At 47.3% G+C, this 27,791-nt stretch overlaps 2 protein-coding genes across 3 annotated transcripts in view; both read left to right on the forward strand.

Annotated features, from left to right (window-relative positions):
- skor2 (SKI family transcriptional corepressor 2) overlaps positions 1-13,696 on the forward strand; it is a 41,612-nt gene extending 27,916 nt beyond the window's left edge. For both annotated transcript variants that reach the window (XM_031894931.1, XM_031894930.1), the window contains exons 5-9: positions 3,528-3,593; positions 5,484-5,582; positions 7,836-7,903; positions 8,472-8,537; positions 13,179-13,696. In XM_031894931.1, coding sequence (XP_031750791.1) covers positions 3,528-3,593; positions 5,484-5,582; positions 7,836-7,903; positions 8,472-8,534 — 296 coding nt within the window. In that variant the 3' untranslated portion in view covers positions 8,535-8,537; positions 13,179-13,696. The remainder of the gene's footprint in view (positions 1-3,527; positions 3,594-5,483; positions 5,583-7,835; positions 7,904-8,471; positions 8,538-13,178) is intronic.
- Positions 13,697-20,163: 6,467 nt separating this feature from the next.
- On the forward strand, positions 20,164-27,253 carry LOC116408354. Its single transcript, XM_031895127.1, has 4 exons — positions 20,164-20,207; positions 22,269-22,324; positions 24,486-24,582; positions 26,427-27,253. Exons 2-4 carry the CDS (start codon positions 22,270-22,272, stop codon positions 26,674-26,676), a joined length of 402 nt encoding a protein of 133 aa, XP_031750987.1. The 5' UTR covers positions 20,164-20,207; position 22,269; the 3' UTR covers positions 26,677-27,253.
- Positions 27,254-27,791: the final 538 nt, after the last annotated feature.

Here is a 27,791-nt window from a genome sequence, read left to right on the forward strand (position 1 = left end):
ACTGTCTGTGGCACCTTACAGCCCCCCTGGCATTCCCAGTACCCAGAGGCACAAACAGCCCCCCCAGCCCAATAAATAGTGACTGTCTGTGGCACCTTACAGCCCCCCTGGCATTCCCAGTACCCAGAGGCACAAACAGCCCCCCCAGCCCAATAAATAGTGACTGTCTGTGGCACCTTACAGCCCCCCTGGCATTCCCAGTACCCAGAGGCACAAACAGCCCCCCCCAGCCCAATAAATAGTGAGTGTCTGTGGCACCTTACAGCCCCCCTGGCATTCCCAGTACCCAGAGGCACAAACAGCCCCCCCTCCCAGCCCAATAAATAGTGACTGTCTGTGGCACCTTACAGCCCCCCTGGCATTCCCAGTACCCAGAGCACAAACAGCCCCCCCAGCCCAATAAATAGTGACTGTCTGTGGCACCTTACAGCCCCCCTGGCATTCCCAGTACCCAGAGGCACAAACAGCCCCCCCAGCCCAATAAATAGTGACTATCTGTGGCACCTTATAGCCCCCCTGGCATTCCCAGTACCCAGAGGCACAAACAGCCCCCCCAGCCCAATAAATAGTGACTGTCTGTGGCACCTTACAGCCCCCCTGGCATTCCCAGTACCCAGAGGCACAAAACAGCCCCCCCAGCCCAATAAATAGTGAGTGTCTGTGGCACCTTACAGCCCCCCTGGCATTCCCAGTACCCAGAGGCACAAACAGCCCCCCCAGCCCAATAAATAGTGAGTGTCTGTGGCACCTTACAGCCCCCCTGGCATTCCCAGTACCCAGAGGCACAAACAGCCCCCCCAGCCCAATAAATAGTGAGTGTCTGTGGCACCTTACAGCCCCCCTGGCATTCCCAGTACCCAGAGGCACAAACAGCCCCCCCAGCCCAATAAATAGTGAGTGTCTGTGGCACCTTAGAGCTCTGCTTTGCACTTTGCACCCTGCCCTACACTTAGTAAATGACCCTTTTATCTTTCTAATAAACGCACATACAAATATCAGTGATATCAACATGCTAAACATACATGAAACATGGACTTCTTTAGTTGGCCTTGTCTGTTCTCATTGGTCAGACCCATTAGTCAGTAGAGGTGTTGGGGCCGATGCGGTCCCCGATCCGACTGAATTTTCTAACCTGGCCAATCAAGATCTGGCCAATTTCAGGCCAGATATTGGTCGGCCAGGCCCCTCGTTTCTGCCCCTACAGGGGCAGATAAGCTGCCGAATCGGCTACAATCTGCCCGTGTATGGGGACCTTTAGTTAAACAAGGGGTGCCAGTCCTTACGGGGGTTGCTAGCAGGGTTGACTGCCCATGAGGTTTCCAAGTGGCAGTTACAGTTAAAGGGAAAGTAAAGACTTTACATTGCACATTAATATATCAGGTCTTCCGCCATCAGCTTAACGGCGACTGTCTCTCTAAGGCAGTCACTAACATCAGCAGAGCCAATGGGGACGCTCTTCCCTGGGTTCCTCCATGATTAAGGACAGCCCGGCCCCCTAGGAGCGCTCACATCCTGAATAGCGGATTGAGCAGGGGCTTCTATAATAAGCAGCAGTCAGAGCTTTCCTGGAGGGGCTCAGACGAGGTGGGGGGCAGGCAGGTAGGTGGGTCAGCACCCACAGGGCTAAGGGGGCACCTCATTTCATCATTAGACGCCAATATATTCCTCCCTCCTGGGCAATCTTCATAAAGGCCCCCGTTAAACAGGGACACTAAGCTGAACTGCCAAACGTTATTACCCTTAAGTCCTCTGAACATTCCATTAACCCAGGGGAAGGGGGGGGGGATTTTGTCAGATTGTAGGGGGGGGCAGCAAAAATACGTGGGAGAGAGTCACGAGGGGTCTGTCATTGACTTTCAGCTTCAATGTCACATGTGGCGATTTGCTCCAGAATTAGCCCTCAATCACCAGTTACAGCAGCTCCCACATATCTGTAGCATTAAAGTCATCTACGAAGGAACAGTCTGTAAATACAATACCCCCTACTGTACTCTCTAAGGGAAGCACTATGGCACCTCCTACCCATATGTATAAATACAAATATACAGAGAAGGAATGTTCTGGGCACACAATAAGCTGTACCCCCATACTGTACTGTCTAAGGGAAACACTATGGCACCTCCCTCCCATATGTATAAATACAAATATACAGAGAAGGAATGTTCTGGGCACACAATAAGCTGTACCCCCATACTGTACTGTCTAAGGGAAACACTATAGCACCTCCTACCCATATGTATAAATACAAATATACAGAGAAGGAATGTTCTGGGCACACAATAAGCTGTACCCCCATACTGTACTGTCTAAGGGAAACACTATGGCACCCCCTACCCATATGTATAAATACAAATATACAGAGAAGGAATGTTCTGGGCACACAATAAGCTGTACCCCCATACTGTACTGTCTAAGGGAAACACTATGGCACCTCCTACCCATATGTATAAATACAAATATACAGAGAAGGAATGTTCTGGGCACACAATAAGCTGTACCCCCATACTGTACTGGCTAGGGGAAACACTATGGCACCTCCTACCCATATGTATAAATACAAATATACAGAGAAGGAATGTTCTGGGCACACAATAATCTGTACCCCCATACTGTACTGTCTAAGGGAAGCACTAAGGCACCTCCTACCCATATGTATAAATACAAATATACAGAGAAGGAATGTTCTGGGCACACAATAATCTGTACCCCCATACTGTACTGTCTAATGGAAACACTATGGCACCTCCTACCCATATGTATAAATACAAATATACAGAGAAGGAATGTTCTGGGCACACAATAAGCTGTACCCCCATACTGTACTGTCTAAGGGAAACACTATTGCACCTCCTACCCATATGTATAAATACAAATATACAGAGAAGGAATGTTCTGGGCACACAATAAGCTGTACCCCCATACTGTACTGTCTAAGGGAAACACTATGGCACCTCCTACCCATATGTATAAATACAAATATACAGAGAAGGAATGTTCTGGGCACACAATAAGCTGTACCCCCATACTGTACTGTCTAAGGGAAACACTATGGCACCTCCTACCCATATGTATAAATACAAATATACAGAGAAGGAATGCTCTGGGCAGAGTTAGTTTTGCAGCACAGTTGGAAAGCTAGGTAAGGGTTAAAGGCAGGGAGATACAAAGGGATGAGGGAGAGGAAGGAATATCTGGCCCATAAAGCTTGTAATTAACTTCTGTATCATATTCCCAGCGTGCGACACACAAATTTGCGTTTGCTGATTCGCTGCGATTTTCATTTTAATAACTTGTTGAAACGTGGCCCTGAGAGCCGCGCAATAAAATTGCAACGCTCCCCCCCCCCCTCCGCTCGGCGCACAAACAGATGTTGGGTTTTTGTTCGTCTATTCGAGACGCCAGTAAAACCCGCAAAACCCACCCAGGAGATAATGGGTTAATCCCCCAAGGCCCTGGGGCCGGTAGTAAAGTTCTGCACCAAATGGGCCTTTATTGTGACATTTATGGCGGTTTTTTTCCCCCCATAGGAGCAGCCAATCAGGACAGCAGCACAGCCCACTCCCTGAAGAAGGATGTTGGAAGCATGGGAAAAGGTAACTTTACTTTGCCTTTAAATGTTTCCAGCTGCATTGGGCCCCCATCAAGTCTTTGATGCCCATTGTTGTACTTTGCCTTTAAACCTGACAGGCGCTGGGAGTTGGACTTCACTGACACCCAAAGATATAAAGGGACACCAATGGAATTCTGGGGGGGGTGGAAATGCCCATTGTGGGTAAAAAGCCCTTAGCACCTTTGCAACTGACATAAATTATTTTCCTGGTTTTCAAGATATTAGCCATTTTTTACACTGCTATTAAAATGCATTTGAAACAACCTGCTCTGCGGTTGGCAGTCGTCGCAAAAATTAAGCAATATGATTGGTTGTTACGGGTGACTGTTTTTTGTAAATAAGCCCCACTATGTTCAATTCGGCCAACCAACCACAGTCGGCAGAAAATTAGATTAGTGAGCAGAGAATTCTTGTGATGTTTTGCTCAGAAAATTACATTAGAGAACAGAGAAGACTCTGCTCAGTGATCCGATTGGTTGCTATGGGCATTGGATCATGCACTGGGGCCTATGAGGGGCCGGATCAATGTACCAATGCTCTCCTCATACAATGGGATTTTCAAGCCCGTTTGATTGACATCTGCCCAATTTTTGGACATATTTTAGTCAGACAGGTCTGTCAGGCGTGCCCCATAAACAGGCCAATAAGCTGTCTAGGTTTGCTTCCATAGGCCCCCAACAACTAATGGGGGATGATAATGTGGCTGCAGGATAGCGAGTTTCTTGGGCAGCATAGCAACAGCATAGCAACCTTATATCAGAACCAACAACTCCCAGCACCCCCTGACAGCCTCCAGCTGAGGGGCCACATGTTGGGGTCTCAACAATTTCCCTCTATGAAACTGCTTATCCCCCCCCCCCTATTATTCCAAGTGCCAGAGTCCATTAGACCTCTTTATTAACTCATTCATTGCCCTAGAGACTTTCTCAGGATTTTCAAGCCCGTTTGATTGACATCTGCCCGATTTTTGGACAGATGTTAGTCAGACAGGTCTGTCAGGGGTGATCCATAAACAGGCCAATAGGCTGTCTAAGTTTGCTTCCATAGGCCCCCAACAACTAATGGGGCCATTGGCGGGATGGGAATGTGGCTGCAGGATACCGAGTTTCGTAGGGCAGCATAGCAACAGCATAGCAACCTTATATCAGAACCAACAACTCCCAGCACCCCCTGACAGCCCTCAGCTAAGGGGCCACATGTCTCAATAATTTCCCTTTATGAAACTGCTTATCCCCCCCCCCCATAATTCCAAGTGCCAGAGTCCATCGGGCCTCTTTATTAACCCCTTCATTGCCCCAGGCAAGCCTCCATCAAGCCAAGCAGCCCTACCAGCAGGAAAGGGTTAGCGGCCATGTTAGGTGGATATCTGGCTTTTGAACCATATTTTACGCTTGACAAGCGCCATATGAATAATATATGGACCCGGGGTGGGTATAATTGAGATTAATGCATGCATATCAATCAATACCTGACACGGTAATATAATACTTTAAAATAATATATTGCATTGATTTATATTCATGGATTTCTGCATCGGATCTACCCCCACCCCCCCCCTTCACACGGAACAGTTTAAAGCCGGCAAAATATTTTGTCTTCTGATAATAAACGACCGCATTTAACAGCCGCACGTGTGGCACCTTTAACATGGAGCCCTTCTGGCACTTATTATACAGATATAATGCTGAATAATACAGCAGGAAAGGAAGCTGTTTGTCTGCTTGACTTACTTCCTGCTTTCCTGCTGATCACATGACTTCCTTTTTGCTTTTCAGTGGTTTAAAAGCCTTTCTTGTTAGTGTTTTTATATTTAAATATTAATATATGTATTTATACAATTATATATATTATATATATTTTCATCTATTTTCAGAGGAACTTCAGAAAGTCCTGTTTGAGCAGATCGACCTGAGGAGAAGGCTGGAGCAAGAATTCCAGGTTTTGAAAGGCACGCCATCTTTCCCTGTGTTCAGTAAGAACCATTTAATTTCTCAGTCTTCATATCATTATGGCTATGGGGGAAAATATAAAAAAAAAAACTATATTGCAATGGCACTCGTAGGGGGGATCGAACCTCAGGGGAAGGCGGGGCTTAGATTGAAGGTCAGTTAGGGTGAACTTTGAGGCAGGGGAAGGACTGTAATAATCATGGTTTCTCTATATCTGGGCCCTTTTTAATAGCTGGAGTGGGGGGGTCACTATCAAAGATGGGAATGGAACCCCAATTGTCTGAAGACCCAATGTGTAGGAGACCCTTAGATCAGGAGCAACGCCAAGTATAATGGAGAAAACTCCACTAGTGGTTCCCAAACTTTAGACGCAAGGGGCTCAGATTAACATGATAATTGGGGGGGTAGGTCCATTTTCTCTCCTAGATACACCAGAAAGCCCAGCTTGAAGGTCAGTCAGGGTGAAATTTGAGGTAAATATCTCAAACTTTGCCCTAAGGAAAGCCAACCATAGGTCAGACCTTCAAGAAGGTGAGACTGGACCTTCAAATGGAGCTTCAACTGCCCCAAAGCTTTTGGCCCCAGTGACCATCCAAAAAGGGATAGTTTGGCCCTACTGATTATACCCCTATTGTTTCCCACCCTCAAGTTCCTTAGCAACAAATGACTTTCAGAGTAGCTACTCAACCCCTCAGAAAAAAAACCTGGTCTTCTCTAAGCAAGACTGGAATCAAGTACTCCATAGCGGATAAGCCCATACAGTGCACCATGGTACTTGCCTGTACTTACCCCGGGCTGGTGGGGTATTTCCAGTGTCCCCAGTAATACCAGAAATTGGTTAAAGTGAGTCTTGGCACATATGTATGTATGTATGTATGTATATCTTTATTTATTTATAAAGTGCTACTTATGTACCCAGCGCTGTACAGTAGAATACATTAATACAAACAGGGGGTTATTAAGATAATAATAGATAGATACAAACAGGGTCGGACTGGGCCGCCAGGACACCGGGAAAATACCCAGTCGGCCCCAGTGGCCCAGACCCGACCCTGTTGCTGCTTCCTCTGGCCTCCGATGTCCTTCCCTGACGCGTTTCACATACACATGTTCAGAGGAGGACATCGGACAGGGGCCCCTGCCGGAATGGGGGGGTTAGGGGTGCGCGGCGGGGGCCCCTGCTGGAGGAGGCACCTTGGGGGGTGTAGGGGCCCTGGGGCGGTAGCCCGGTGTGCCCTGCACCCCCCAGTCCGACCCTGAATACAAAGTATAACAATAAATACAAATAAATACAAGATACAGTTGCAATAAGTTAAGAGTCAAAGACACAAGAGGATGGAGGTCCCTGCCCTGTAGAGCTTACAATCTATATGATACAATCTAGACATATAATTTATTTATTGGTCATTTATCCTCCGTATACAGATGCCTTTACCCTAGGATGCCCTTTGCTGTTGAAAAACTGCCCCTAAGGCTGCGTGCAAATCCCTATAGCGCTGAAACCAGGAATGTATAGACAGTAATAGGTGCCTGGCCGATCCATTTAAAGGGGAAGTCCACCCAAAGACTGACAGAAAGGCAACTTCTTTATTCTGATTGCACTAGGCCATCAAAGCTTATTGGATGATGTAGGTTAATTCACTAGTTTTATGGGGGGGGGTGCGTCTGTAAGACTGGGGAAATGCCAGAAATATTTCTGTATGTAATTTTCTTATTACGGATATGAGTTCATTCGTGATGCCGAGAGCGGCCTGGAGACAACGTATGGATTAAAGAGAGAATATTGCGCACAGACGGCTCTTTACAGAGGGGACATTGGGTTCCATATCTGAGCCTTTGGCTGATTTAAAATGGGGGAAGGCGTGGCTTATTGTTTGGGGGGGTGGCCATGATGTGGGAGCCCATTTGCCAGAAGTCATGCCAGTCTGGGGGGGGGGGTTGTTTAACTTCAGGCTTTTAGGATTGTAAACTCTTTTAGCATCACCTCCATTAGCTCAGAGCTTATTATATCAGACATTAGACTGCAAGCTCACCTGGTGCAAGCATTTACTCTTTAGGCTTTAGCGCTGGGCCTAGACTGTAAGCTCTTCAGTAGCACCCTCAGCCTCTTTAGTGACGCTCTCTAACTGCCTCTGCAGGGAACTTTTAACCCCCACTTCTTAGGGGCGGGGCACCTTGCAGAGCAGGAGAACGTCCTGATTGGTGGATTGTGTACAAATACATAATAATATGTTTACAAGGTGCAATTTCACTCAATTTGTCTCATTTGTTTCCAGATAATTTCCACGATCAGATGAAGAGGGAGCTGGCGTACAGGGAAGAAATGGTGCAGCAATTGCAAATAGTAAGTTATATATATATATTATATTGTATTACATACATTACAGGAAAGAGCAGCTTATGGCGCACACACATTAATATTTCAATGTAAAAATCAATGCACATTTATTTAGTCTATTCTGAGGCAATGGATTCAATGGGCTTTATTACATTATTTATAGATAAACCTTGCAGTAAACTGCCCGCATTACCGACTCCATTTGCTTATACCGGCACCTTTGGTAGATTGTAAGCTCTTAGGGACAGAGTCCCTTCATTCATTTGTCTGTATTTGTAAGTTTGGTTTATTAGTAACAATATGTAACAATAACACACGCACATATATATATTAACACTTAACAAAAGGCAATAAACAGTTTGTCAGAAACAGCTTAGTATCATAGAAAAGGAAAGTACAACAGCTCCATCTGCTGGTCACTCTGGCAACTGCAGCTGAATGAATAAATAAAACAATTGTTTCTAAACAATTATATTTACTGTACATACCTTATATATTATTGATGGTTTATGCCCCAAATGAAAGTGCTAAAGGACTGAAGTGCTACAATGATCATGTTGAATCTGTTTTGCAGATCCCCTATGCAGCCAATTTGATAAGAAAAGAAAAACTCGGGACTCATCTCAGTAAGAGCTAAAAGGTAAGATCACACTCCTGGCTATGAGAGTAAAATATAAATAAATATAAATAAAATATTAAAACCCCTAGGGGGGCTCAGACCAGAGGAAGGTGGGGCTTAACCTAAAGGTCAGTTAGGGTGAACGTTAAGGTCAGGCCAGGCCTGGAATCTGATTGGCTGCTGGGGTTCCACTATCAAAAAGGGGGTACAGACTACCAATGGCTGAAGACCTAATGTGTAGGAGGCACTTAGATCAGTAGCACCGCCAAGGCCAAGGTATGTGCTCCCCTCTCAATACCAACAGTTCTCCCCAAACTGTGGGGCTGCCCCCCTTGGGGACTTTAAAACAGTGGCAGGGGGGCTCAGCTTAAGGCAAATAAAGGTAATAAGTGGGGAGAACGGCCATTTCCTCTCCTAGTTACACCTGAAACCCAACTAGAGGGTCAGTCAGGGTGAGAATTTGGGGAGCGGAGGATCCTTACTGAGTGCTCAGTGTCAGTCTCCTGTATAGGGACACATAGGGGATATGAGTGATATGCACGGGGGATACATGGACAGATGCACAGACTAAAAATAATAATATACATTATTCTTTATGAGTGGGAGCTGCCATATTGATTACCATGACTAACAAACTGCATCTGGCACCCATATCTTATGTATAGTATTTATAGTATATAGCGTTTGCTGCATTGCATTTACTGACTTATACCATATGACATACACATATAGAATCAAGGGTAAGTGGCAACTTTAGAGCTGATTGGGCCCCATATGCACCCCTTGCCGGGCTCCAGCCAGTGCCCATTACCCCCCTGACCCTCCATAGGGGCCACATCCCTCAGTGATTGGATGATTGCAATTAATGTTTTATAAAATAAACTACAAAACAGCAGCTGCTACTGAACTACAACTCCCAGGATCCTCTGACAGCTGGATGAGAAAACTCACTGGTTCTGCACAGTGGACATTCAGCCTTTAAGCTAAGAACCATATGCACTGAATGCCAGCCAGGCAACTGAGAGTTAACAAGCCGGGGGGCCCCGAGAAGTGGCGTTTGATTTGAATGAGGGGAATGAGCTGTCAGCCCCCCATCAGCATGGGAAGGGAGCCGCTCAGGGCCGTAACCTTCTCGTATTCTTTATCCGTGTGATTGGGAGGCGCCTTTAGCTCCGGGGGCTCAGATCCTTTGTTATCAGACATACGGCTTTGCCTTTGTTCAGTCCAGCCGGCAGCTGTGAGATTCTGGGAGTTACAGTTCAACAACATCCCTAGTGCTGCATACAACATAACATGCCTTGAGTACTTTTATACCCAAGGGGCCCATGATACTGAGAGCTCTAGGAACTTGTGTTATACTGGCCAACCCCGGAAGAGACCATAATGCCTATAGTTGGGGGGGGGGAGTCATCAAGTTCTCCCAGTTTTGGCCAAGGGGCCCCATGATACTGAGAGCTCTAGGCACATGTGTTATACTGGCCAACCCTGGAAGAGACCATAATGCCCATAGTTGGCGGGGGGGAGTCATCAAGTTCTCCCAGTTTTGGCCAAGGGGCCCCATGATACTGAGGGCTCTAGGAACTTGTGTTATACTGGCCAACCCCGGAAGAGACCATAATGCCCATAGTTGGCGGGGGGAAGTCATCAAGTTCTCCCAGTTTTGGCCAAGGGGCCCCATGATACTGAGAGCTCTAGGAACATGTGTTATACTAGCCAACCCTGGAAGAGACCATAATGCCCATAGTTGGCGGGGGGGAGTCATCAAGTTCTCCCAGTTTTGGCCAAGAGGCCCCATGATACTGAGAGCTCTAGGAACTTGTGTTATATTGGCCAACCCCGGAAGAGACCATAATGCCCATAGTTGACAGGGGGGAGTCATCAATTTCTCCCAGTTTTGGCCAAGGGGCCCCGTGATACTGAGAGCTCTAGGCACATGTGTTATACTGGCCAACCCTGGAAGAGACCATAATGCCCATAGTTGGCGGGGGGGAGTCATCAAGTTCTCCCAGTTTTGGCCAAGGGGCCCCATGATACTGAGAGCTCTAGGAACATGTGTTATACTGGCCAACCCCGGAAGAGACCATAATGCCTATAGTTGGGGGGGGAGTCATCAAGTTCTCCCAGTTTTGGCCAAGGGGCCCCATGATACTGAGAGCTCTAGGAACTTGTGTTATACTGGCCAACCCCGGAAGAGACCATAATGCCCATAGTTGACAGGGGGGAGTCATCAATTTCTCCCAGTTTTGGCCAAGGGGCCCCGTGATACTGAGAGCTCTAGGCACATGTGTTATACTGGCCAACCCCGGAAGAGACCATAATGCCTATAGTTGGGGGGGGGAGTCATCAATTTCTCCCAGTTTTGGCCAAGGGGCCCCATGATACTGAGAGCTCTAGGCACATGTGTTATACTGGCCAACCCCGGAAGAGACCATAATGCCTATAGTTGGGGGGGAGTCATCAAGTTCTCCCAGTTTTGGCCAAGGGGCCCCATGATACTGAGAGCTTTATGAACTTGTGTTATACTGGCCAAGAGACCATAATGCCCATAGTTGGGGGGGGGGGGAAGTCATCAAGTTCTCCCAGTTTTGGCCAAGGGGCCCCATGATACTGAGAGCTCTAGGAACATGTGTTATACTGGCCAACCCTGGAAGAGACCATAATGCCCATAGTTGGCGGGGGGAGTCATCAAGTTCTCCCAGTTTTGGCCAAGGGGCCCCATGATACTGAGAGCTCTAGGAACATGTGTTATACTGGCCAACCCCGGAAGAGACCATAATGCCTATAGTTGGGGGGGGAGTCATCAAGTTCTCCCAGTTTTGGCCAAGGGGCCCCATGATACTGAGAGCTCTAGGAACTTGTGTTATACTGGCCAACCCCGGAAGAGACCATAATGCCCATAGTTGACAGGGGGGAGTCATCAATTTCTCCCAGTTTTGGCCAAGGGGCCCCGTGATACTGAGAGCTCTAGGCACATGTGTTATACTGGCCAACCCCGGAAGAGACCATAATGCCTATAGTTGGGGGGGGGAGTCATCAATTTCTCCCAGTTTTGGCCAAGGGGCCCCATGATACTGAGAGCTCTAGGCACATGTGTTTATACTGGCCAACCCCGGAAGAGACCATAATGCCTATAGTTGGGGGGGGAGTCATCAAGTTCTCCCAGTTTTGGCCAAGGGGCCCCATGATACTGAGAGCTTTATGAACTTGTGTTATACTGGCCAAGAGACCATAATGCCCATAGTTGGGGGGGGGGAAGTCATCAAGTTCTCCCAGTTTTGGCCAAGGGGCCCCATGATACTGAGAGCTCTAGGAACATGTGTTATACTGGCCAACCCTGGAAGAGACCATAATGCCCATAGTTGGCGGGGGGAGTCATCAAGTTCTCCCAGTTTTGGCCAAGGGGCCCCATGATACTGAGAGCTCTAGGAACTTGTGTTATACTGGCCAACCCCGGAAGAGACCATAATGCCCATAGTTGACAGGGGGGAGTCATCAATTTCTCCCAGTTTTGGCCAAGGGGCCCCGTGATACTGAGAGCTCTAGGAACTTGTGTTATACTGGCCAACCCCGGAAGAGACCATAATGCCCACAGTTGACAGGGGGGAGTCATCAATTTCTCCCAGTTTTGGCCAAGGGGCCCCGTGATACTGAGAGCTCTAGGAACTTGTGTTATACTGGCCAACCCTGGAAGAGACCATAATGCCCATAGTTGGGGGGGGGGGAGTCATCAAGTTCTCCCAGTTTTGGCCAAGGGGCCCCATGATACTGAGAGCTCTAGGAACTTGTGTTTTACTGGCCAACCCCGGAAGAGACCATAATGCCCATAGTTGGGGGGGGGGAGTCATCAAGTTCTCCCAGTTTTGGCCAAGGGGCCCCATGATACTGAGAGCTCTAGGAACTTGTGTTATACTGGCCAACCCTGGAAGAGACCATAATGCCCATAGTTGGGGGGGGGAGTCATCAAGTTCTCCCAGTTTTGGCCAAGGGGCCCCATGATACTGAGAGCTCTAGGAACTTGTGTTATACTGGCCAACCCCGGAAGAGACCATAATGCCCATAGTTGGGGGGGAAGTCGGCAAGTTTCCCAGTTTTGGCCATACTGCCCAACTGCCTGGACATATATCTTTAAGCTGGCCATAACGATAAGCTCGATTGGCGAAGTCGACTGGACCTCTCCCCGATATGCCCAACTTGAGCTGGATGGTATCTGATTGGTCCAATTGTTATGGCCGCCGGGAGAGGAATGTGTAAACACATCAATTTGGTCCTTGCCCCAGTGGGAAAATTAAACCTGCCCGACAGGGGCCAGTAAGATTCCGACTTTGGTTGTCCCACCTTAGGTTGGCGGGTAACTAATTGGGGAGAAGGTAAATAATGGAGCACAGAGCCACACATGATAAAATGCCTAGCCAATCAGATCTTTGCTTTTATTCTCTCCTTCCTTATACACTGATCAAATCTTATTGTTCATTGGTTGCTACGGGTAACTGCACTAGTGCAATTTAGCCCCTGTATTAGTAAATAAGCCCATGTGACACACGTCATTGCCTTTGGGGCAGGACATGGGTACTAATTAACAATGATCATTAAGACTGGGATATACTAACGAGCAAGCTTCTTAATGAATGGCACAAAGTAACGACTTTTCTTTCTGTTCCGCAGCGGAGCCCCGGTGACCCCCAAGTCTTCTGTAAAGTCACATGACCAATAACTCTGTATAAAGACTGAGCCTTTGGGATAACAAGCCCGACGGATAATGCGGACAACTTTGTACCGTAGATTCAAGCAGCCAATGGGAGGATTTGAGTAACCACGGACAGACCTGCCCAACAAGGAAAGGGGCAGAGCCTCAGCTTCAAATCTGATTTGTTTCTCCTGCCGCTGCTTAGGGGACCGAGCCCGACTCTGTGTTCAATGCTGTGAATAGGGAGGTTCGGCCCAAGGATGGGTTTTGTTTGGGACTGGACACTGATTGACTCTTGCGCCTTCTGTTCATTGACTCTGCCTGCTGTATGGATGAAACTGTAGCCCCACCCCCCAGGGGGCGTATTTTACAGTTTAATATTATGTGTAATTATAAATATAATCTCTGGTCGAAAAAGGTCATTTATCATTATGTTCTGGTAGTTTCTTTCGCATTTCTGTGGATACAAAAGTCTATAATAAACACTATCCAGTGACGCCCGGGCAGTGTGCCTTGCTTCCCTGTAGGGTACCACTAGGGGGCAGCACATCCCACAGCCAACAGGGAACTGGGGAGGAGAAATGGTGAGTGGGGGGGGGGAATTGGTTACAACTAGGAGCAGGGGCCCCAGATATATATATTGTTGTATATATAAAGTTTAACTTATGCCCCCAGCAACATTTTATCTAGTAGGGCTGCTTTACAAGACCACATGTACAGCAGCCCTATGGCATTAAGATTAGAACTTTGAAACAAGCCCTTGGCCCCTGCTTCAGTCCTAACAGGGGCCCCTGGGTGGGTAAAACCAAGACAAAGGTAGGGGGTTTTAGTGCATAAATCAAGGATTCCAACCTTTAACCCTCCTGCTGTTATTGGCCACAGATTCAACATCCATAATTGTTGGTTTTTTTCCCAATTCAGATGAGGGACCCCAATATTCTACATTGCCAGGGGCCCCTCTCCCATAACAGCAAACTCACCAGTCTATCCTTTATTCATACAGAACATTGTATTCAATTGATTTTGCTATTTAGGGGGCCCAGTGAATAATTTATTATTTTTATTCTTCTTGGCTGGCTTTATTTATGCAAGGGGAAGTTAAAGGGGCATTTTCTGCTTTTAACCCTTTTCCACCCTATAAAAGGCAATGGGACTGGCCCAGCCATCAGTCTCTCTGTTATAACCTTCTTGTGCAATAACACTCCATGGCCAGAGAGGTCACTGTTGCACCACTAATACTGTAGTTCTCTTCCCCATGAAATGACCCTGTACATACAGCACTGCTCTCCAGATGTTGCTAAGCTACAACTCCCAGTATCTGCCAGCTACTTTCATCTGTCAGAACAATCTAGCAATACGGACCTTGCTGACATACTTCCTACTGGGCGTAGGAGTCCATGTTGATGACATAATGTGGTTTAATCTGCTCTGTTCTAGGGTATAGGTGGGATGCTGGGAGTTACAGCACAGGAGCAGCCTGGGGGATGCTGATTGGCCACGGCGGATGTACCATTTTTATGTATAATTACTATAACCTTGTCTGTCTGTTACATAACAAAACATTTTATTATAAATGAGGCCCCGGTTCCTCTCATCTCATTGGTCAATGCCATATTCTCTGCCAGTTTTATTCCTCAGCAACTTTTAACTGTTGAGTTGCCAGACACACGCTACATGGGCACCACTGGCAGCAATAACTGTAATTAACTCAATGTGTGCCCTTTTGGTGCAACTTTAGCCTCTCTTGGTTCACTGAGGCCTCTTCCCCTTGGTTTCCCCTAATTTTAGGTGTTAGGGATCTTCCCAAAAAAAGCCGTTAGGTCCCTAGATGAGCTGTTTGGGGAGATCCATCGGCTGTCTAGTGACACCCTGAAACCATTCAACTACACCCTACCCCGAGCAGTCGCCTTAAGCACCCTAATCACCCCCTTAGGGTGGATCCATATGGCAATGGCACAAGGGACTTTCAGCCCCCACAATAAGGGGCCCATTTAATAACCATTGATTTTGGTTTATAAAGTCAAATCAAATTTTTAGTGCTAAAAGTCGCAAAGTAAAGTCGCCGAGACTTTACCAAGATATAAGGGCACATTTATTAATGTATGAATTAGTACGACTACAAAGTTGGGCCGGGTTGGAGCTGCAGAGTGCCATTGAGCCCTATGGGAGACTTTCCTTGGGCCGGGTTGGAGCTGCAGAGTGCCATTGAGCTCTATGGGAGACTTTCCTTGGGCCGGGTTGGAGCTGCAGAGTGCCATTGAGCCCTATGGGAGACTTTCCTTGGGCCAGGTTGGAGCTGCAGAGTGCCATTGAGCCTATGGGAGACTTTCCTTGGGCCAGGTTGGAGCTGCAGAGTGCCATTGAGCCCTATGGGAGGCTTTCCTTGGGCCCAGGTTGGAGCTGCAGAGTGCCATTGAGCCCTATGGGAGACTTTCCTTGGGCCGGGTTGGAGCTGCAGAGTGCCATTGAGCCCTATGGGAGGACTTTCCTTGGGCCAGGTTGGAGCTGCAGAGTGCCATTGAGCCCTATGGGAGACTTTCCTTGGGCCAGGTTGGAGCTGCAGAGTGCCATTGAGCCCTATGGGAGGCTTTCCTTGGGCCAGGTTGGAGCTGCAGAGTGCCATTGAGCCCTATGGGAGGCTTTCCTTGGGCCAGGTTGGAGCTGCAGAGTGCCATTGAGCCCTATGGGAGACTTTCCTTGGGCCAGGTTGGAGCTGCAGAGTGCCATTGAGCCCTATGGGAGCTTTCCTTGGGCCGGGTTGGAGCTGCAGAGTGCCATTGAGCCCTATGGGAGACTTTCCTTGGGCCAGGTTGGAGCTGCAGAGTGCCATTGAGCCCTATGGGAGGCTTTCCTTGGGCCAGGTTGGAGCTGCAGAGTGCCATTGAGCCCTATGGGAGGCTTTCCTTGGGCCGGGTTGGAGCTGCAGAGTGCCATTGAGCCCTATGGGAGACTTTCCTTGGGGCCAGGCTTGGAGCTGCAGAGTGCCATTGAGCCCTATGGGAGGCTTTTCCTTGGCCGGGTTGGAGCTGCAGAGTGCCATTTGAGCCCTATGGGAGGACTTTCCTTTGGGCCGCGTTGGAGCTGCAGAGTGCCATTGAGCCCTATGGGAGGACTTTCCTTGGGCCGGGTTGGAGCTTGCAGAGTGCCATTGAAGCCCTATGGGAGACTTTCCTTGGGCCGGGTTGGAGCTGCAGAGTTGCCATTGAGCCTATGGGAGACTTTTCCTTGGGGCCGGGTTGGAGCTGCAAGAGTGCCATTGAGCCCTATGGGAGACCTTTCCTTGGGCCGGGTTGGAGCTGCTGAGTGCCATTGAGCCCTATGGGAGGACTTTCCTTGGGCCAGGTTGGAGCTGCAGAGTGCCATTGGAGCCCTATGGGAGACTTTCCTTGGGCCAGGTTGGAGCTGCAGAGTGCCATTGAGCCCTATGGGAGACTTTCCTTGGGTCGGGTTGGAGCTGCAGAGTGCCATTGAGCCCTATGGGAGACTTTCCTTGGGCCGGGTTGGAGCTGCAGAGTGCCATTGAGCCCTATGGGGAGGACTTTCCTTGGGCCGGGTTGGAGCTGCAGAGTGCCATTGAGCCCTATGGGAGACTTTCCTTGGCCGGGTTGGAGCTGCAGAGTGCCATTGAGCCCTATGGGAGACTTTCCTTGGGCCGGGTTGGAGCTGCAGAGTGCCATTGAGCCCTATGGGAGACTTTCCTGGGCCGGGTTTGGAGCTGCAGAGTGCCATTGAGCCCTATGGGGAGCTTTCCTTGGGCCAGGTTGGAGCTGCAGAGTGCCATTGAGCCCTATGGGAGGCTTTCCTTGGGCCGGGTTGGAGCTGCAGAGTGCCATTGAGCCCTATGGGAGACTTTCCTTGGGCCGGGTTGGAGCTGCAGAGTGCCATTGAGCCCTATGGGAGGCTTTCCTTGGGCCGTGTTGGAGCTGCAGAGTGCCATTGAGCCCTATGGGAGACTTTCCTTGGGCCGGGTTGGAGCTGCAGAGTGCCATTGAGCCCTATGGGAGGCTTTCCTTGGGCCGGGTTGGAGCTGCAGAGTGCCATTGAGCCCTATGGGAGACTTTCCTTGGGCCGGGTTGGAGCTGCAGAGTGCCATTGAGCCCTATTGGGAGGCTTTCCTTGGGCCGGGTTGGAGCTGCAGAGTGCCATTGAGCCTATGGGAGACTTTCCTTGGGCCGGGTTGGAGCTGCAGAGTGCCATTGAGCCCTATGGGAGACTTTCCTTTGGGCCGGGTTGGAGCTGCAGAAGTGCCATTGAGCCCTATGGGAGACTTTCTTGGGCGGGTTGGAGCTGCAGAGTGCCATTGAGCCCTATGGGAGACTTTCCCTTGGGCCGGGTTGGAGCTGCAGAGTGCCATTGAGCCCTAATGGGAGACTTTCCTTGGGCCGGGTTGGAGCTGCAGAGTGCCATTGAGCCCTATGGGAGACTTTCCTTGGGCCGGGTTGGAGCTGCAGAGTGCCATTGAGCCCTATGGGAGACTTTCCTTGGCCGGGTTGGAGCTGCAGAGTGCCATTGAGCCTTATGGGAGACTTTCCTGGGCCGGGTTGGAGCTGCAGGGTGCCATTGAGCCCTATGGGAGACTTTCCTTGGGCCGGGTTGGAGCTGCAGAGTGCCATTGAGCCCTATGGGAGGCTTTCCCTTTGGGCCGGGTTGGAGCTGCAGAGTGCCATTGAGCCCTATGGGAGGCTTTCCTTGGGCCCGGGTTGGAGCTGCAGAGTGCCATTGAGCCCTATGGGAGACTTTCCTTGGGCCGGGTTGGAGCTGCAGAGTGCCATTGAGCCCTATGGGAGACTTTCCTTGGGCCGGGTTGGAGCTGCAGAGTGCCATTGAGCCCTATGGGAGACTTTCCTTGGGCTGGGTTGGAGCTGCAGAGTGCCATTGAGCCCTATGGGAGGCTTTCCTTGGGCCGGGTTGGAGCTGCAGAGTGCCATTGAGCCCTATGGGAGGCTTTCCTTGGGCCGGGTTGGAGCTGCAGAGTGCCATTGAGCCCTATGGGAGGCTTTCCTTGGGCCAGGTTGGAGCTGCAGAGTGCCATTGAGCCCTATGGGAGGCTTTCCTTGGGCCGGGTTGGAGCTGCAGAGTGCCATTGAGCCCTATGGGAGGCTTTCCTTGGGCCGGGTTGGAGCTGCAAATTTTTGGGAAAGTTAAAGCATAAACACACATTTGCTATTTATTATTATTATTATTATTAACATTTATTTATAAAGCGCCAACATATCCCGCAGCGCTGTACAATAAGTGGGTTACATACATTGGACATACAGAGTAACATATAAAGCAATCAGTAACCGATACAAGAGGGGAAGGGAGCCCTGCCCAAAAGAGCTTACACTCTACAAGGAGTAACATATAAAGCAATCAGTAACCGATACAAGAGGGGAAGAGGGCCCTGCCCAAAAGAGCTTACACTCTACAAGGAGTAACATATAAAGCAATCAATAACCGATACAGGAGGGGAAGAGAGCCCTGCCCAAAAGAGCTTACAATCTACAAGGAGTAACATATAAAGCAATCAATAACCGATACAGGAGGGGAAGAGAGCCCTGCCCAAAAGAGCTTACAATCTACAAGGAGTAACATATAAAGCAATCAATAACCGATACAAGAGGGGAAGGGAGCCCTGCCCAAAAGAGCTTACACTCTACAAGGAGTAACATATAAAGCAACCAATAACCGATACAAGAGGGGAAGAGGGCCCTGCCCAAAAGAGCTTACAATCTACAAGGAGAAAGGGCTGAGACAAATTGACTAAACTGACTGGTACTTTGGTTCCAGGAATAAAAGTAACTGTCGGATTAAGGAGATTATGGGGTCGAGGCCCAAGTCAGTTCTTAGCGTGTCTCCGTCTCACATACGCACATTACATGCTTAGAGATCGGATTATTGCGCCGCTGGAAGCCCCCCCCTCCTCGCTATATTTAGTGCGACTTTTCCAATCAGATTTAAGTACTTTCTACTGGAAAGTTCCAATCCCTCTGGTATAAACCTTAGTAAATAACTTGGGTATCGGAGCGCACATTAAATACTGCCATATGGCCGCCTTTGCTTTTATTTGCTTTTATTACAGATTATTGCAGGGAATGTGAGATGGAATAAAAACCTAAAGGAAAAAGCTTGCGATTATCTTTAAAAGCTTTAAACAAACGAGGGCCCTTTCTCCCCCAGTCTGCGCTCGTCTGAATACTTTCTCTCTTACAGGATCATAGATACTCACTACTACTGACTGCAACAGCTACAGTCATCTATTTTTTTTTTAGGAGAAAAATGCGCAATGTCTTTACAACATAAGTATTTTATGACGACCAAGAGGTAACTCATATATAACGCAGTCCTGCCCTGCTTTATGGCTGAGATTCTAGCTATCTGTATAACAGAGCATTCTGTCACAGTGGCACAGATCCTATCTGATCCCCCCATTGTAAGCAGCAGTCCTGCCCTGCTTTATGGCTGAGATTCTAGCTATCTGTATAACAGAGCATTCTGTCACAGTGGCACAGATCCTATCTGATCCCCCCCATTGTAAGCAGCAGTCCTGCCCTGCTTTATGGCTGAGATTCTAGCTATCTGTATAACAGAGCATTCTGTCACAGTGGCACAGATCCTATCTGATCCCCCCATTGTAAGCAGCAGTCCTGCCCTGCTTTATGGCTGAGATTCTAGCTATCTGTATAACAGAGCATTCTGGCACAGATCCTATCTGATCCCCCCATTGTAATACAGTAAGACTTGCCTGAGCTCTGAGCATGGAGACACATTCACAGATTTTGTTTCTCCATCACCACTAGATGGAGTTCCCATCACAATCAGAATGCCACTGCCTTCCAAAGGAATTTTGAACAAAAATGCAGAGGGGAAGACACTTGTCATTCCAAAAGATCCAATGTGTAATGTCAGTGTCATAAACATAAATCATAAATTAAACATAATCATAAATCTGTCTTTATAAATAGGGGAAGCCACAATGTAAGAGACAGGCAGGTGTAAGAGGCACGGGAATCTCTCTCTTCAAGGTAAAGGCTTTCCCTATAGAAATCTATATTGTTTCCTTTAGAAATATATATTGGGGAAAATGAACATTTAGAAGCACTGGTACTGTAACTGTACAGGTAGCAGAACAGCACCTGTATTATCAGCATGAACAGGTATAGTAGGGAGAGATGGTGCCTATAGTAGCAGTGGGGGGGATAATAGCCTCTGGGAAGGGACTGGGGCTGTGGGATAGCAGGTATAGTAGGGAGAGATGGTGCCTATAGTAGCAGTGGGGGGATAATAGCCTCTGGGAAGGGACTGGGGCTGTGGGATAGCAGGTATAGTAGGGAGAGATGGTGCCTATAGTAGCAGTGGGGGATAATAGCCTCTGGGAAGGGACTGGGGCTGTGGGATAGCAGGTATAGTAGGGAGAGATGGTGCCTATAGTATCAGTGGGGGGATAATAGCCTCTGGGAAGGGACTGGGGCTGTGGGATAGCAGGTATAGTAGGGAGAGATGGTGCCTATAGTAGCAGTGGGGGGATAATAGCCTCTGGGAAGGGACTGGGGCTGTGGGATAGCAGGTATAGTAGGGAGAGACGGTGCCTATAGTAGCAGTGGGGGGATAATAGCCTCTGGGAAGGGACTGGGGCTGTGGGATAGCAGGTATAGTAGGGAGAGATGGTGCCTATAGTAGCAGTGGGGGGATAATAGCCTCTGGGAAGGGACTGGGGCTGTGGGATAGCAGGTATAGTAGGGAGAGATGGTGCCTATAGTAGCAGTGGGGGGATAATAGCCTCTGGGAAGGGACTGGGGCTGTGGGATAGCAGGTATAGTAGGGAGAGATGGTGCCTATAGTAGCAGTGGGGGGATAATAGCCTCTGGGAAGGGACTGGGGCTGTGGGATAGCAGGTATAGTAGGGAGAGATGGTGCCTATAGTAGCAGTGGGGGGATAATAGCCTCTGGGAAGGGACTGGGGCTGTGGGATAGCAGGTATAGTAGGGAGAGATGGTGCCTATAGTAGCAGTGGGGGGATAATAGCCTCTGGGAAGGGACTGGGGCTGTGGGATAGCAGGTATAGTAGGGAGAGATGGTGCCTATAGTAGCAGTGGGGGGATAATAGCCTGTGGGGATAAGTACTGCATTGATTTGGGCATTTGTAATGTTTCTGAGCTGTATGGAATGTTGAATTCTAGATTAAAAATTGGGATTTTTTTGTCATTTGTGAATGGGTTGTTGTACTTGGGGTTGGGTTGTAACTGTGGGTTATGGTAGCGAGTAATATAGAATCCATAACTGCACATTCTGTAGCTCAGACACATCAGAGATGGATTGGGTGTCTCCTGGTTATATAATATACTGTACAAAGAGACCTGAAAGCCTTTTTCTGTTATTTCTAATAAAGGCCGAAATGGGACACTTATAGTGCTACACATTTGCTCCCCTGTGACAGTATTTCCGGGCTTGGTCGGCCGGCACTGCTCAATCAACAGTCTGTACTGGAAAGCGACATTCCTATAGGAAGCCAGTGATGATTATTATTATTATCTGAGCAGTTCATATGGAAAGCCATGTTTCTGTGCTCCTTAACTCTACCAATTCTACAAGCTGCACTGTATGAACAAATGGAGCCCTGCCTTGAAGTGCAATGTATAATAAATAATATGTGATACTGAAAACTGGAATTTGGTTGCAGTTAATGTTAAAGGGGAATTACAACTTCCAAACCAAAATGTGTTAAAGAGCCCGCACAACACAGAAACCCCTAATATCCCTATCACTGTAATCTGTTCCTTCAAAAAGAAGGAATAAATCCCATGTTTATATGCTGAAATCCAGCTGCAAAACAGTTTTTCCCTTTCTGCATCATTTCAAATCCTGGCAGGGGAGGAGGGACTAAAACATTAATGTTACAAATTGTAACAACTTCTCCACAGCTCACAGCCCACTGCCTGGGTTAAAACAAGGGGTTTGGGTAATGTTTCTTTAACATTGTTTCTGAGATTTCTCGGTCGCTGTCTGTACCCCTTGTGAGCGAGGGTCTGTAGCTGCCGCACTCTCCTGCACTCTTATACCTGATATTTTATATGACTCTGTTACAGAATGATCACCGACAGAACTGCTGACGAGATGTCTACACATGCTGACTCCTCCAAAGGTAAAGAGAGTTTCTTGGGGGGGGGGTCTCACAAAACTCTCTTAATAAAGTTTTATAGAACAAGGTTGCCCCCATATAGAATAAAAGGCTTTATGTTTGCCCAGGAACAGTAACCCATAGCAACCAATACAGGGCAAATGTAGTGCCTTTTATTATATAACCACTATATCTAACCTAATATATCAGTCCCTATAAAAACAATGCAATCATGTGCTCAACATGGGACTTATTATGAATTTCATATTGTACAGGTATGGGACCTGTTATCCAGAATGCTCGGGACCCGGGGTATTCCAGATAAGGGATCTTTCCGTAATTTGGATCTCCATAACTTAAGTTTGCTAAAAATCATTTAAATATTAAATAAACCCAATAGGGTTGTTTTGCCCCCAATAAGGGGTAATTATATCTTAGTTGGGATCAAGTACAGATACTGTTTTATTATTACAGAGAAAAGGGAATCATTTAACCATTAAATAAACCCAATAGGGCTGTTCTGCCCCCAATAAGGGGTAATTATATCTTAGTTGGGATCAAGTACAGGTACTGTTTTATTATTACAGAGAAAAGGGAATCATTTAACCATTAAATAAACCCAATAGGGCTGTTCTGCCCCCAATAATGGGTAATTATATCTTAGTTGGGATCAAGTACAGGTACTGTTTTATTATTACAGAGAAAAGGGAATCATTTAACCATGAAATAAACCCAATAGGACTGTTCTGCCCCCAATAAGGGGTAATTATATCTTAGTTGGGATCAAGTACAGGTACTGTTTTATTATTACAGAGTAAAGGGAATCATTTAACCATGAAATAAACCCAATAGGACTGTTCTGCCCCAATAAGGGGTAATTATATCTTAGTTGGGATCAAGTACAGGTACTGTTTTATTATTACAGAGAAAAGGGAATCATTTAACCATGAAATAAACCCAATAGGGCTGTTCTGCCCCCAATAAGGGGTAATTATATCTTAGTTGGGATCAAGTACAGGTACTGTTTTATTATTACAGAGAAAAGGGAATCATTTAACCATTAAATAAACCCAATAGGGCTGTTCTGCCCCAATAAGGGGTAATTATATCTTAGTTGAGATAAAGTACAGGTACTGTTTTATTATTACAGAGAAAAGGGAATCCTTTTTAAAAATTAGAATTATTTGCTTATGATGGAGTGAATGGGAGATGGCCTTCCCGTAATTTGGAACTTTCTGGATAACGGGTTTCCGGATAAGGGATCCCACACCTGTATGTTTAAATAATATTGTGAGTAATTCCCTAAGCTCGGGTAAGTGACCGCAGCCCAAAGTATATGCTGGAAATCAGCAGGAAAGAAGATGGGAGCAACTGGGGGCATCTTTGGAGGCACAGACCTTCCCTGCTAAAGGGGTGTGAGGGCTTTGGGCTGGTACATTATCCCCATACTGTATATAATGTGCAGCATTATGTATTATCACCAAAATTTCTCCAAAATGAACTTTAATCACAGCTCCCTCCTTTACCCAACAGAATATTCACTCTGAGGCCGTTTTGATTTCCGTGCCATTATATCGATAATACACTTAGAATGTTCCTTGCCGAGTGTATTAGGAACATCCATTATATTAATATATTTCTATTTTTTTAAAAATTGGATCTTTCTTTAAACTGATATATTGATGCCATTTTGCCCAGTTCATTCTGCTTATCTATTGCACCGGTTATTCACTGATATCATTTTGTTTATCCTGTTTACCCATTACAATATCTATTTCTCAATGGATATATGAATCTGTTTGCTTATCCTGTACACAATCTGTTTTCCTGTAATATATTTTGTAATACCATCTGCCGTTAATGTGCATTGATTTAGCTTTAAAGGCAAAGGCACTTGTGGGTTTTTAATCACTGCAGTGCAACCAGGGACCCGCCCCCTGCGGTCAATTTCCCCTTTAACATCTTTATTATTAGAGCTCTGCACCCCAATGACTTTATGTGGAGCAAGTATAGAATAATTGTATCCCTTTATGTCTTCTTCTTGGGTCAGCCTGTTAAATAATAATAATAAAAGTGACTTTTAAAAAAGAATATAAATTATTTCTCATCTCGCAACGTTTGAGATGCTTTTTTTGGATGATAGTGATGATTTAATAAATGGGGTAATCTTCCTTCTCTGTTCTAGGCTCCACAAGCACTGTGTATGAGATCGTTGTGGTCTCTGTTGCTGGGACAATGCTATTGGCATCGGCACTGATCTTTCTTCTGGCTGTCGCACGAAAGTAAGTTTCATTTAAAGGGGAAGTTTAACCGAAAATGTAGGGTTTTTTTGACTAATGAAAGAGGGAGAACCATACAGCAGATTGGGCGACCCTCCAGCCCCATTCTTCCCCCAGACCACCCCCCATTTGATGTATGGTAGTTACACCACTGCTGCCAACAGAGGAAGCAGACACTGTGGGGGTCGTTTATCAACACTGGGCAAAATTGCCTGTGGGCAGTAACCCATGACAACCAACTAGGTACCCCCCCCCACAGGGGCCCCTGCTGAGCCTTCCTTACCCCCCTGCCGGGCCCCCCGTTGAGCCCCCTACCCCCCGCAGGGTCCCCAACCCGATGTCCTCCCCTGAGCACATAGAAGTTTAATGCGAACGGTCATCCGAGGGAGCACCGGCATGGGCCGGGTCTGGGCCGCCGGGGCCCACCAGGCTTTTTCCCGGTGTTCCAGCGGCCCAGTCCAACCCTGACAACCAATCAAACAGTTGCATTCATCGTTCTACCTGCAGCTGGCTGAAAAGGCAATCACTGATTAGTTGCTATGGGTTACTGCCCATGTGCAAATTTGCCCAGTGTTAATAAATGACCCCCAGTGAGTTTTCAGAATTCACTCATGCAGTCTGTTACCTCCTAAACACTGTTATAAATTGCTGCAAATATCGTTCTACTCAGGGCCATGAGGGGGGGTAACTTCAGTAAAGGGTCTACTGGAAGAGGGGCGGCCAAAGAGGGACGATTAGCAGGTGGCATAGGGGGCAGGGGTTGGCAGATCATGGGTGCAGTTTGGAATGATGGGGGTGTATCAGGGGCAAAAAAAAAAAAAATTTTTAAGATTTTCTGTGGACATGATGTCATGTGCACTGGAAGTGACATCACACACAGGAATTGCATGATGTCACTTCCGCAGGAAAGGGGGGGGCACAGCTAGGGTAGCCCCAGACCTAAATACTGAGTAGTATAGGGCCCCTACAGGCACTAGAATAGAAATGGCGCATTCGGGTGGGTTTCCATCTGAGAATCCAAGAGAATTCTCTATGACTTCAGATGCTATAGCATGTATAATGCAGCCCTAGCAGTGCAAATAAGGTAGCCAGGCTGGGGCCTGTATTACAAACTTATCAGCAGTTTACTTGCCAGTATATTTGCCCCTACTCCCCCTTCCTCCCGTGACCCACCCCCCTTCCTGGTCATAGCCCCACCCCCACAAAATAGCCCTGCCCATTTTCAGTCCTGCCCCCCACCTCCATGTCACTGGTCAGTAAGGGGCCACAGAATAGGTAGCAACTAAGGCTGTGTATTTCTATAACTGGAAGATGGGGATACTGTCTGCTACCGCTTTAGAGATTCCCAAAGAGTTCCTTGCCCAAATAACATATAAGCCGAGATACCTAATTTTACCTAAGAAAAGCTACTGCTAAGTTTTAATAATCAAAATAAATACCAATAAATTACATTAATTGAGGCATCACTGGGGTATATGTTTTTCAATATTTATTTCAAAGAAAAACAGTAAAGTAGCTCTGTAAGCGGAGAAGAGGGTCAACAAAACCAATATGAGTACTACCCCACGCTCATTGCACATTGGCAAACTGGCAGCAGACCCAGTCCCGGAGGGATGTAAGGGCAAATAAGTATTGCTAGTGGGAGCCTAGGCCGGGGCACTGGAGGGTCTGGGTGCGGGGGGCCTAATTTGCACACTAAGGACAGAGGGTGCTAGTCTGGAGGGACCCATGGCACCCGACTCGAGTATAAGCCGAGGGTGACTTTTTCAACACATTTTGGGTGCTGAAAAACTAGGCTTATACTCGAGTATATACAGTAAAAGTATCTCTTCTATCTCTTCATACAGGCGCGGCTACAACTGTGTCTTCTACGGAATGTGCACCGAAGAGAAAGAAACTCCAAATATCAACGTCAGTCGGAACACACAGGACACCATTTCCACCATAGATTTGCCCGGCCCAGTCCATATCACTTATGTCAATGAGAAAGAGATTCCCATCACCAGAGTGAAGCTCTCGAGGGACGCTCTCCTCTACATTTCCCTCATCACTTGCATGAACCTGCCGGATGATATCGAATCGGAGGAAAGTCTCTGAACCCCGAGGGGGAGGGCTGATTAATGGACCGTCCCACTATCTGTGCTGTCACTCACACAGCCGACCAACCCACGCTTGGTTCCCATAGGGATACAAATAGGATAAAGGGCTTCATCCATGATAAATGCCTTCTATCAGATATATTTATTCTCACAAGCTCCTGAAACCATTACGTTATGGCTGTGAATTGTAGGATTGGGAGTCTTTCTTCTTCAGGAAACAATGGAAACCTTGAGGCTTGCAGAACAGGAAGAGAGCAATGGACTATGGGAAGAAAAGTAGTTCATGAAGAGAGTGCCCAAGTAATGGCCTCTAAATAAATGCAATGGCCATGAAGCCTCCTTCAACCTGCCCTTAGCTTCTGATCAATGCAGGATGAAAAACCTGTTAGTAGCCATTGGACAATAATAATACTACTGGCACTGTTTGTGAACTGTACAAAGAAAAGGAATCCTGAGCTATTCTGATCACTGATAGTAAAGGGGAACTACAACTTCCAAACCTAAATGTGTTAAAGAGCCCCACACACACAGAAACCTTTAATATCCATATCCCTGTAATCTGTTCCTTCAAAAACTATCAATAAATACCATTTTTATACGCTGAAATCCAGCTGCAAAACTGTTCTTCTCTTTCTGCATCATTTGAAATCCTGGCAGGGGAGGAGGGACTAAAACATTGATGTTACAGCTTACAGACAGCATGCAGGAACTACATAACCCACAATGCATTGTACTGGAATGTTCCTTTCCTTACTGACATCACGTGTGCAGCAGGGGATTGTGGGATGGGAAGGAGGCAGGCTGAGGAATTTCCCTTTAACCCTTGATGGCATGCATTGCAGGTTAGTGAATGAGCCCCAGAGACACAAGCAGTGGCTAGAGCCAAGGGGGGCAGTTTGTAGAAAGAAAGGGTCACAGATTGTACACTTTGTGCCTTCACATCATGTTCATGTGCAATAAAGAAGCTTGATATCTGCTCACATTGGTATGTTTTCTACCTTGTATATTGGGTGCTAAACCCCACCTGGAGCTACTTCCATTCCAGCCAATCAACAACAAGCTTTTACTGGTCTAATGCTGTTAGAACAATGAAATCAAATGTGGGAATGGTAG

This window comes from Xenopus tropicalis, chromosome 1 (genome assembly GCF_000004195.4).
Source record: "Xenopus tropicalis strain Nigerian chromosome 1, UCB_Xtro_10.0, whole genome shotgun sequence".
In the NCBI taxonomy this organism is placed as follows: Eukaryota; Metazoa; Chordata; class Amphibia; order Anura; family Pipidae; genus Xenopus; species Xenopus tropicalis.

What these genes read in the sequence shown, in the direction of transcription:
- LOC116408354 (XM_031895127.1), top strand. Translation starts at nt 22,270, where the DNA reads ATGATCACCGACAGAACTGCTGACGAGATGTCTACACATGCTGACTCC. An exon ending in ACATGCTGACTCCTCCAAAG is followed by an intron (nt 22,325 to 24,485) that starts GTAAAGAGAGTT and finishes TCTCTGTTCTAG; the next exon opens with GCTCCACAAGCACTGTGTAT. An exon ending in CTTCTGGCTGTCGCACGAAA is followed by an intron (nt 24,583 to 26,426) that starts GTAAGTTTCATT and finishes CTCTTCATACAG; the next exon opens with GCGCGGCTACAACTGTGTCT.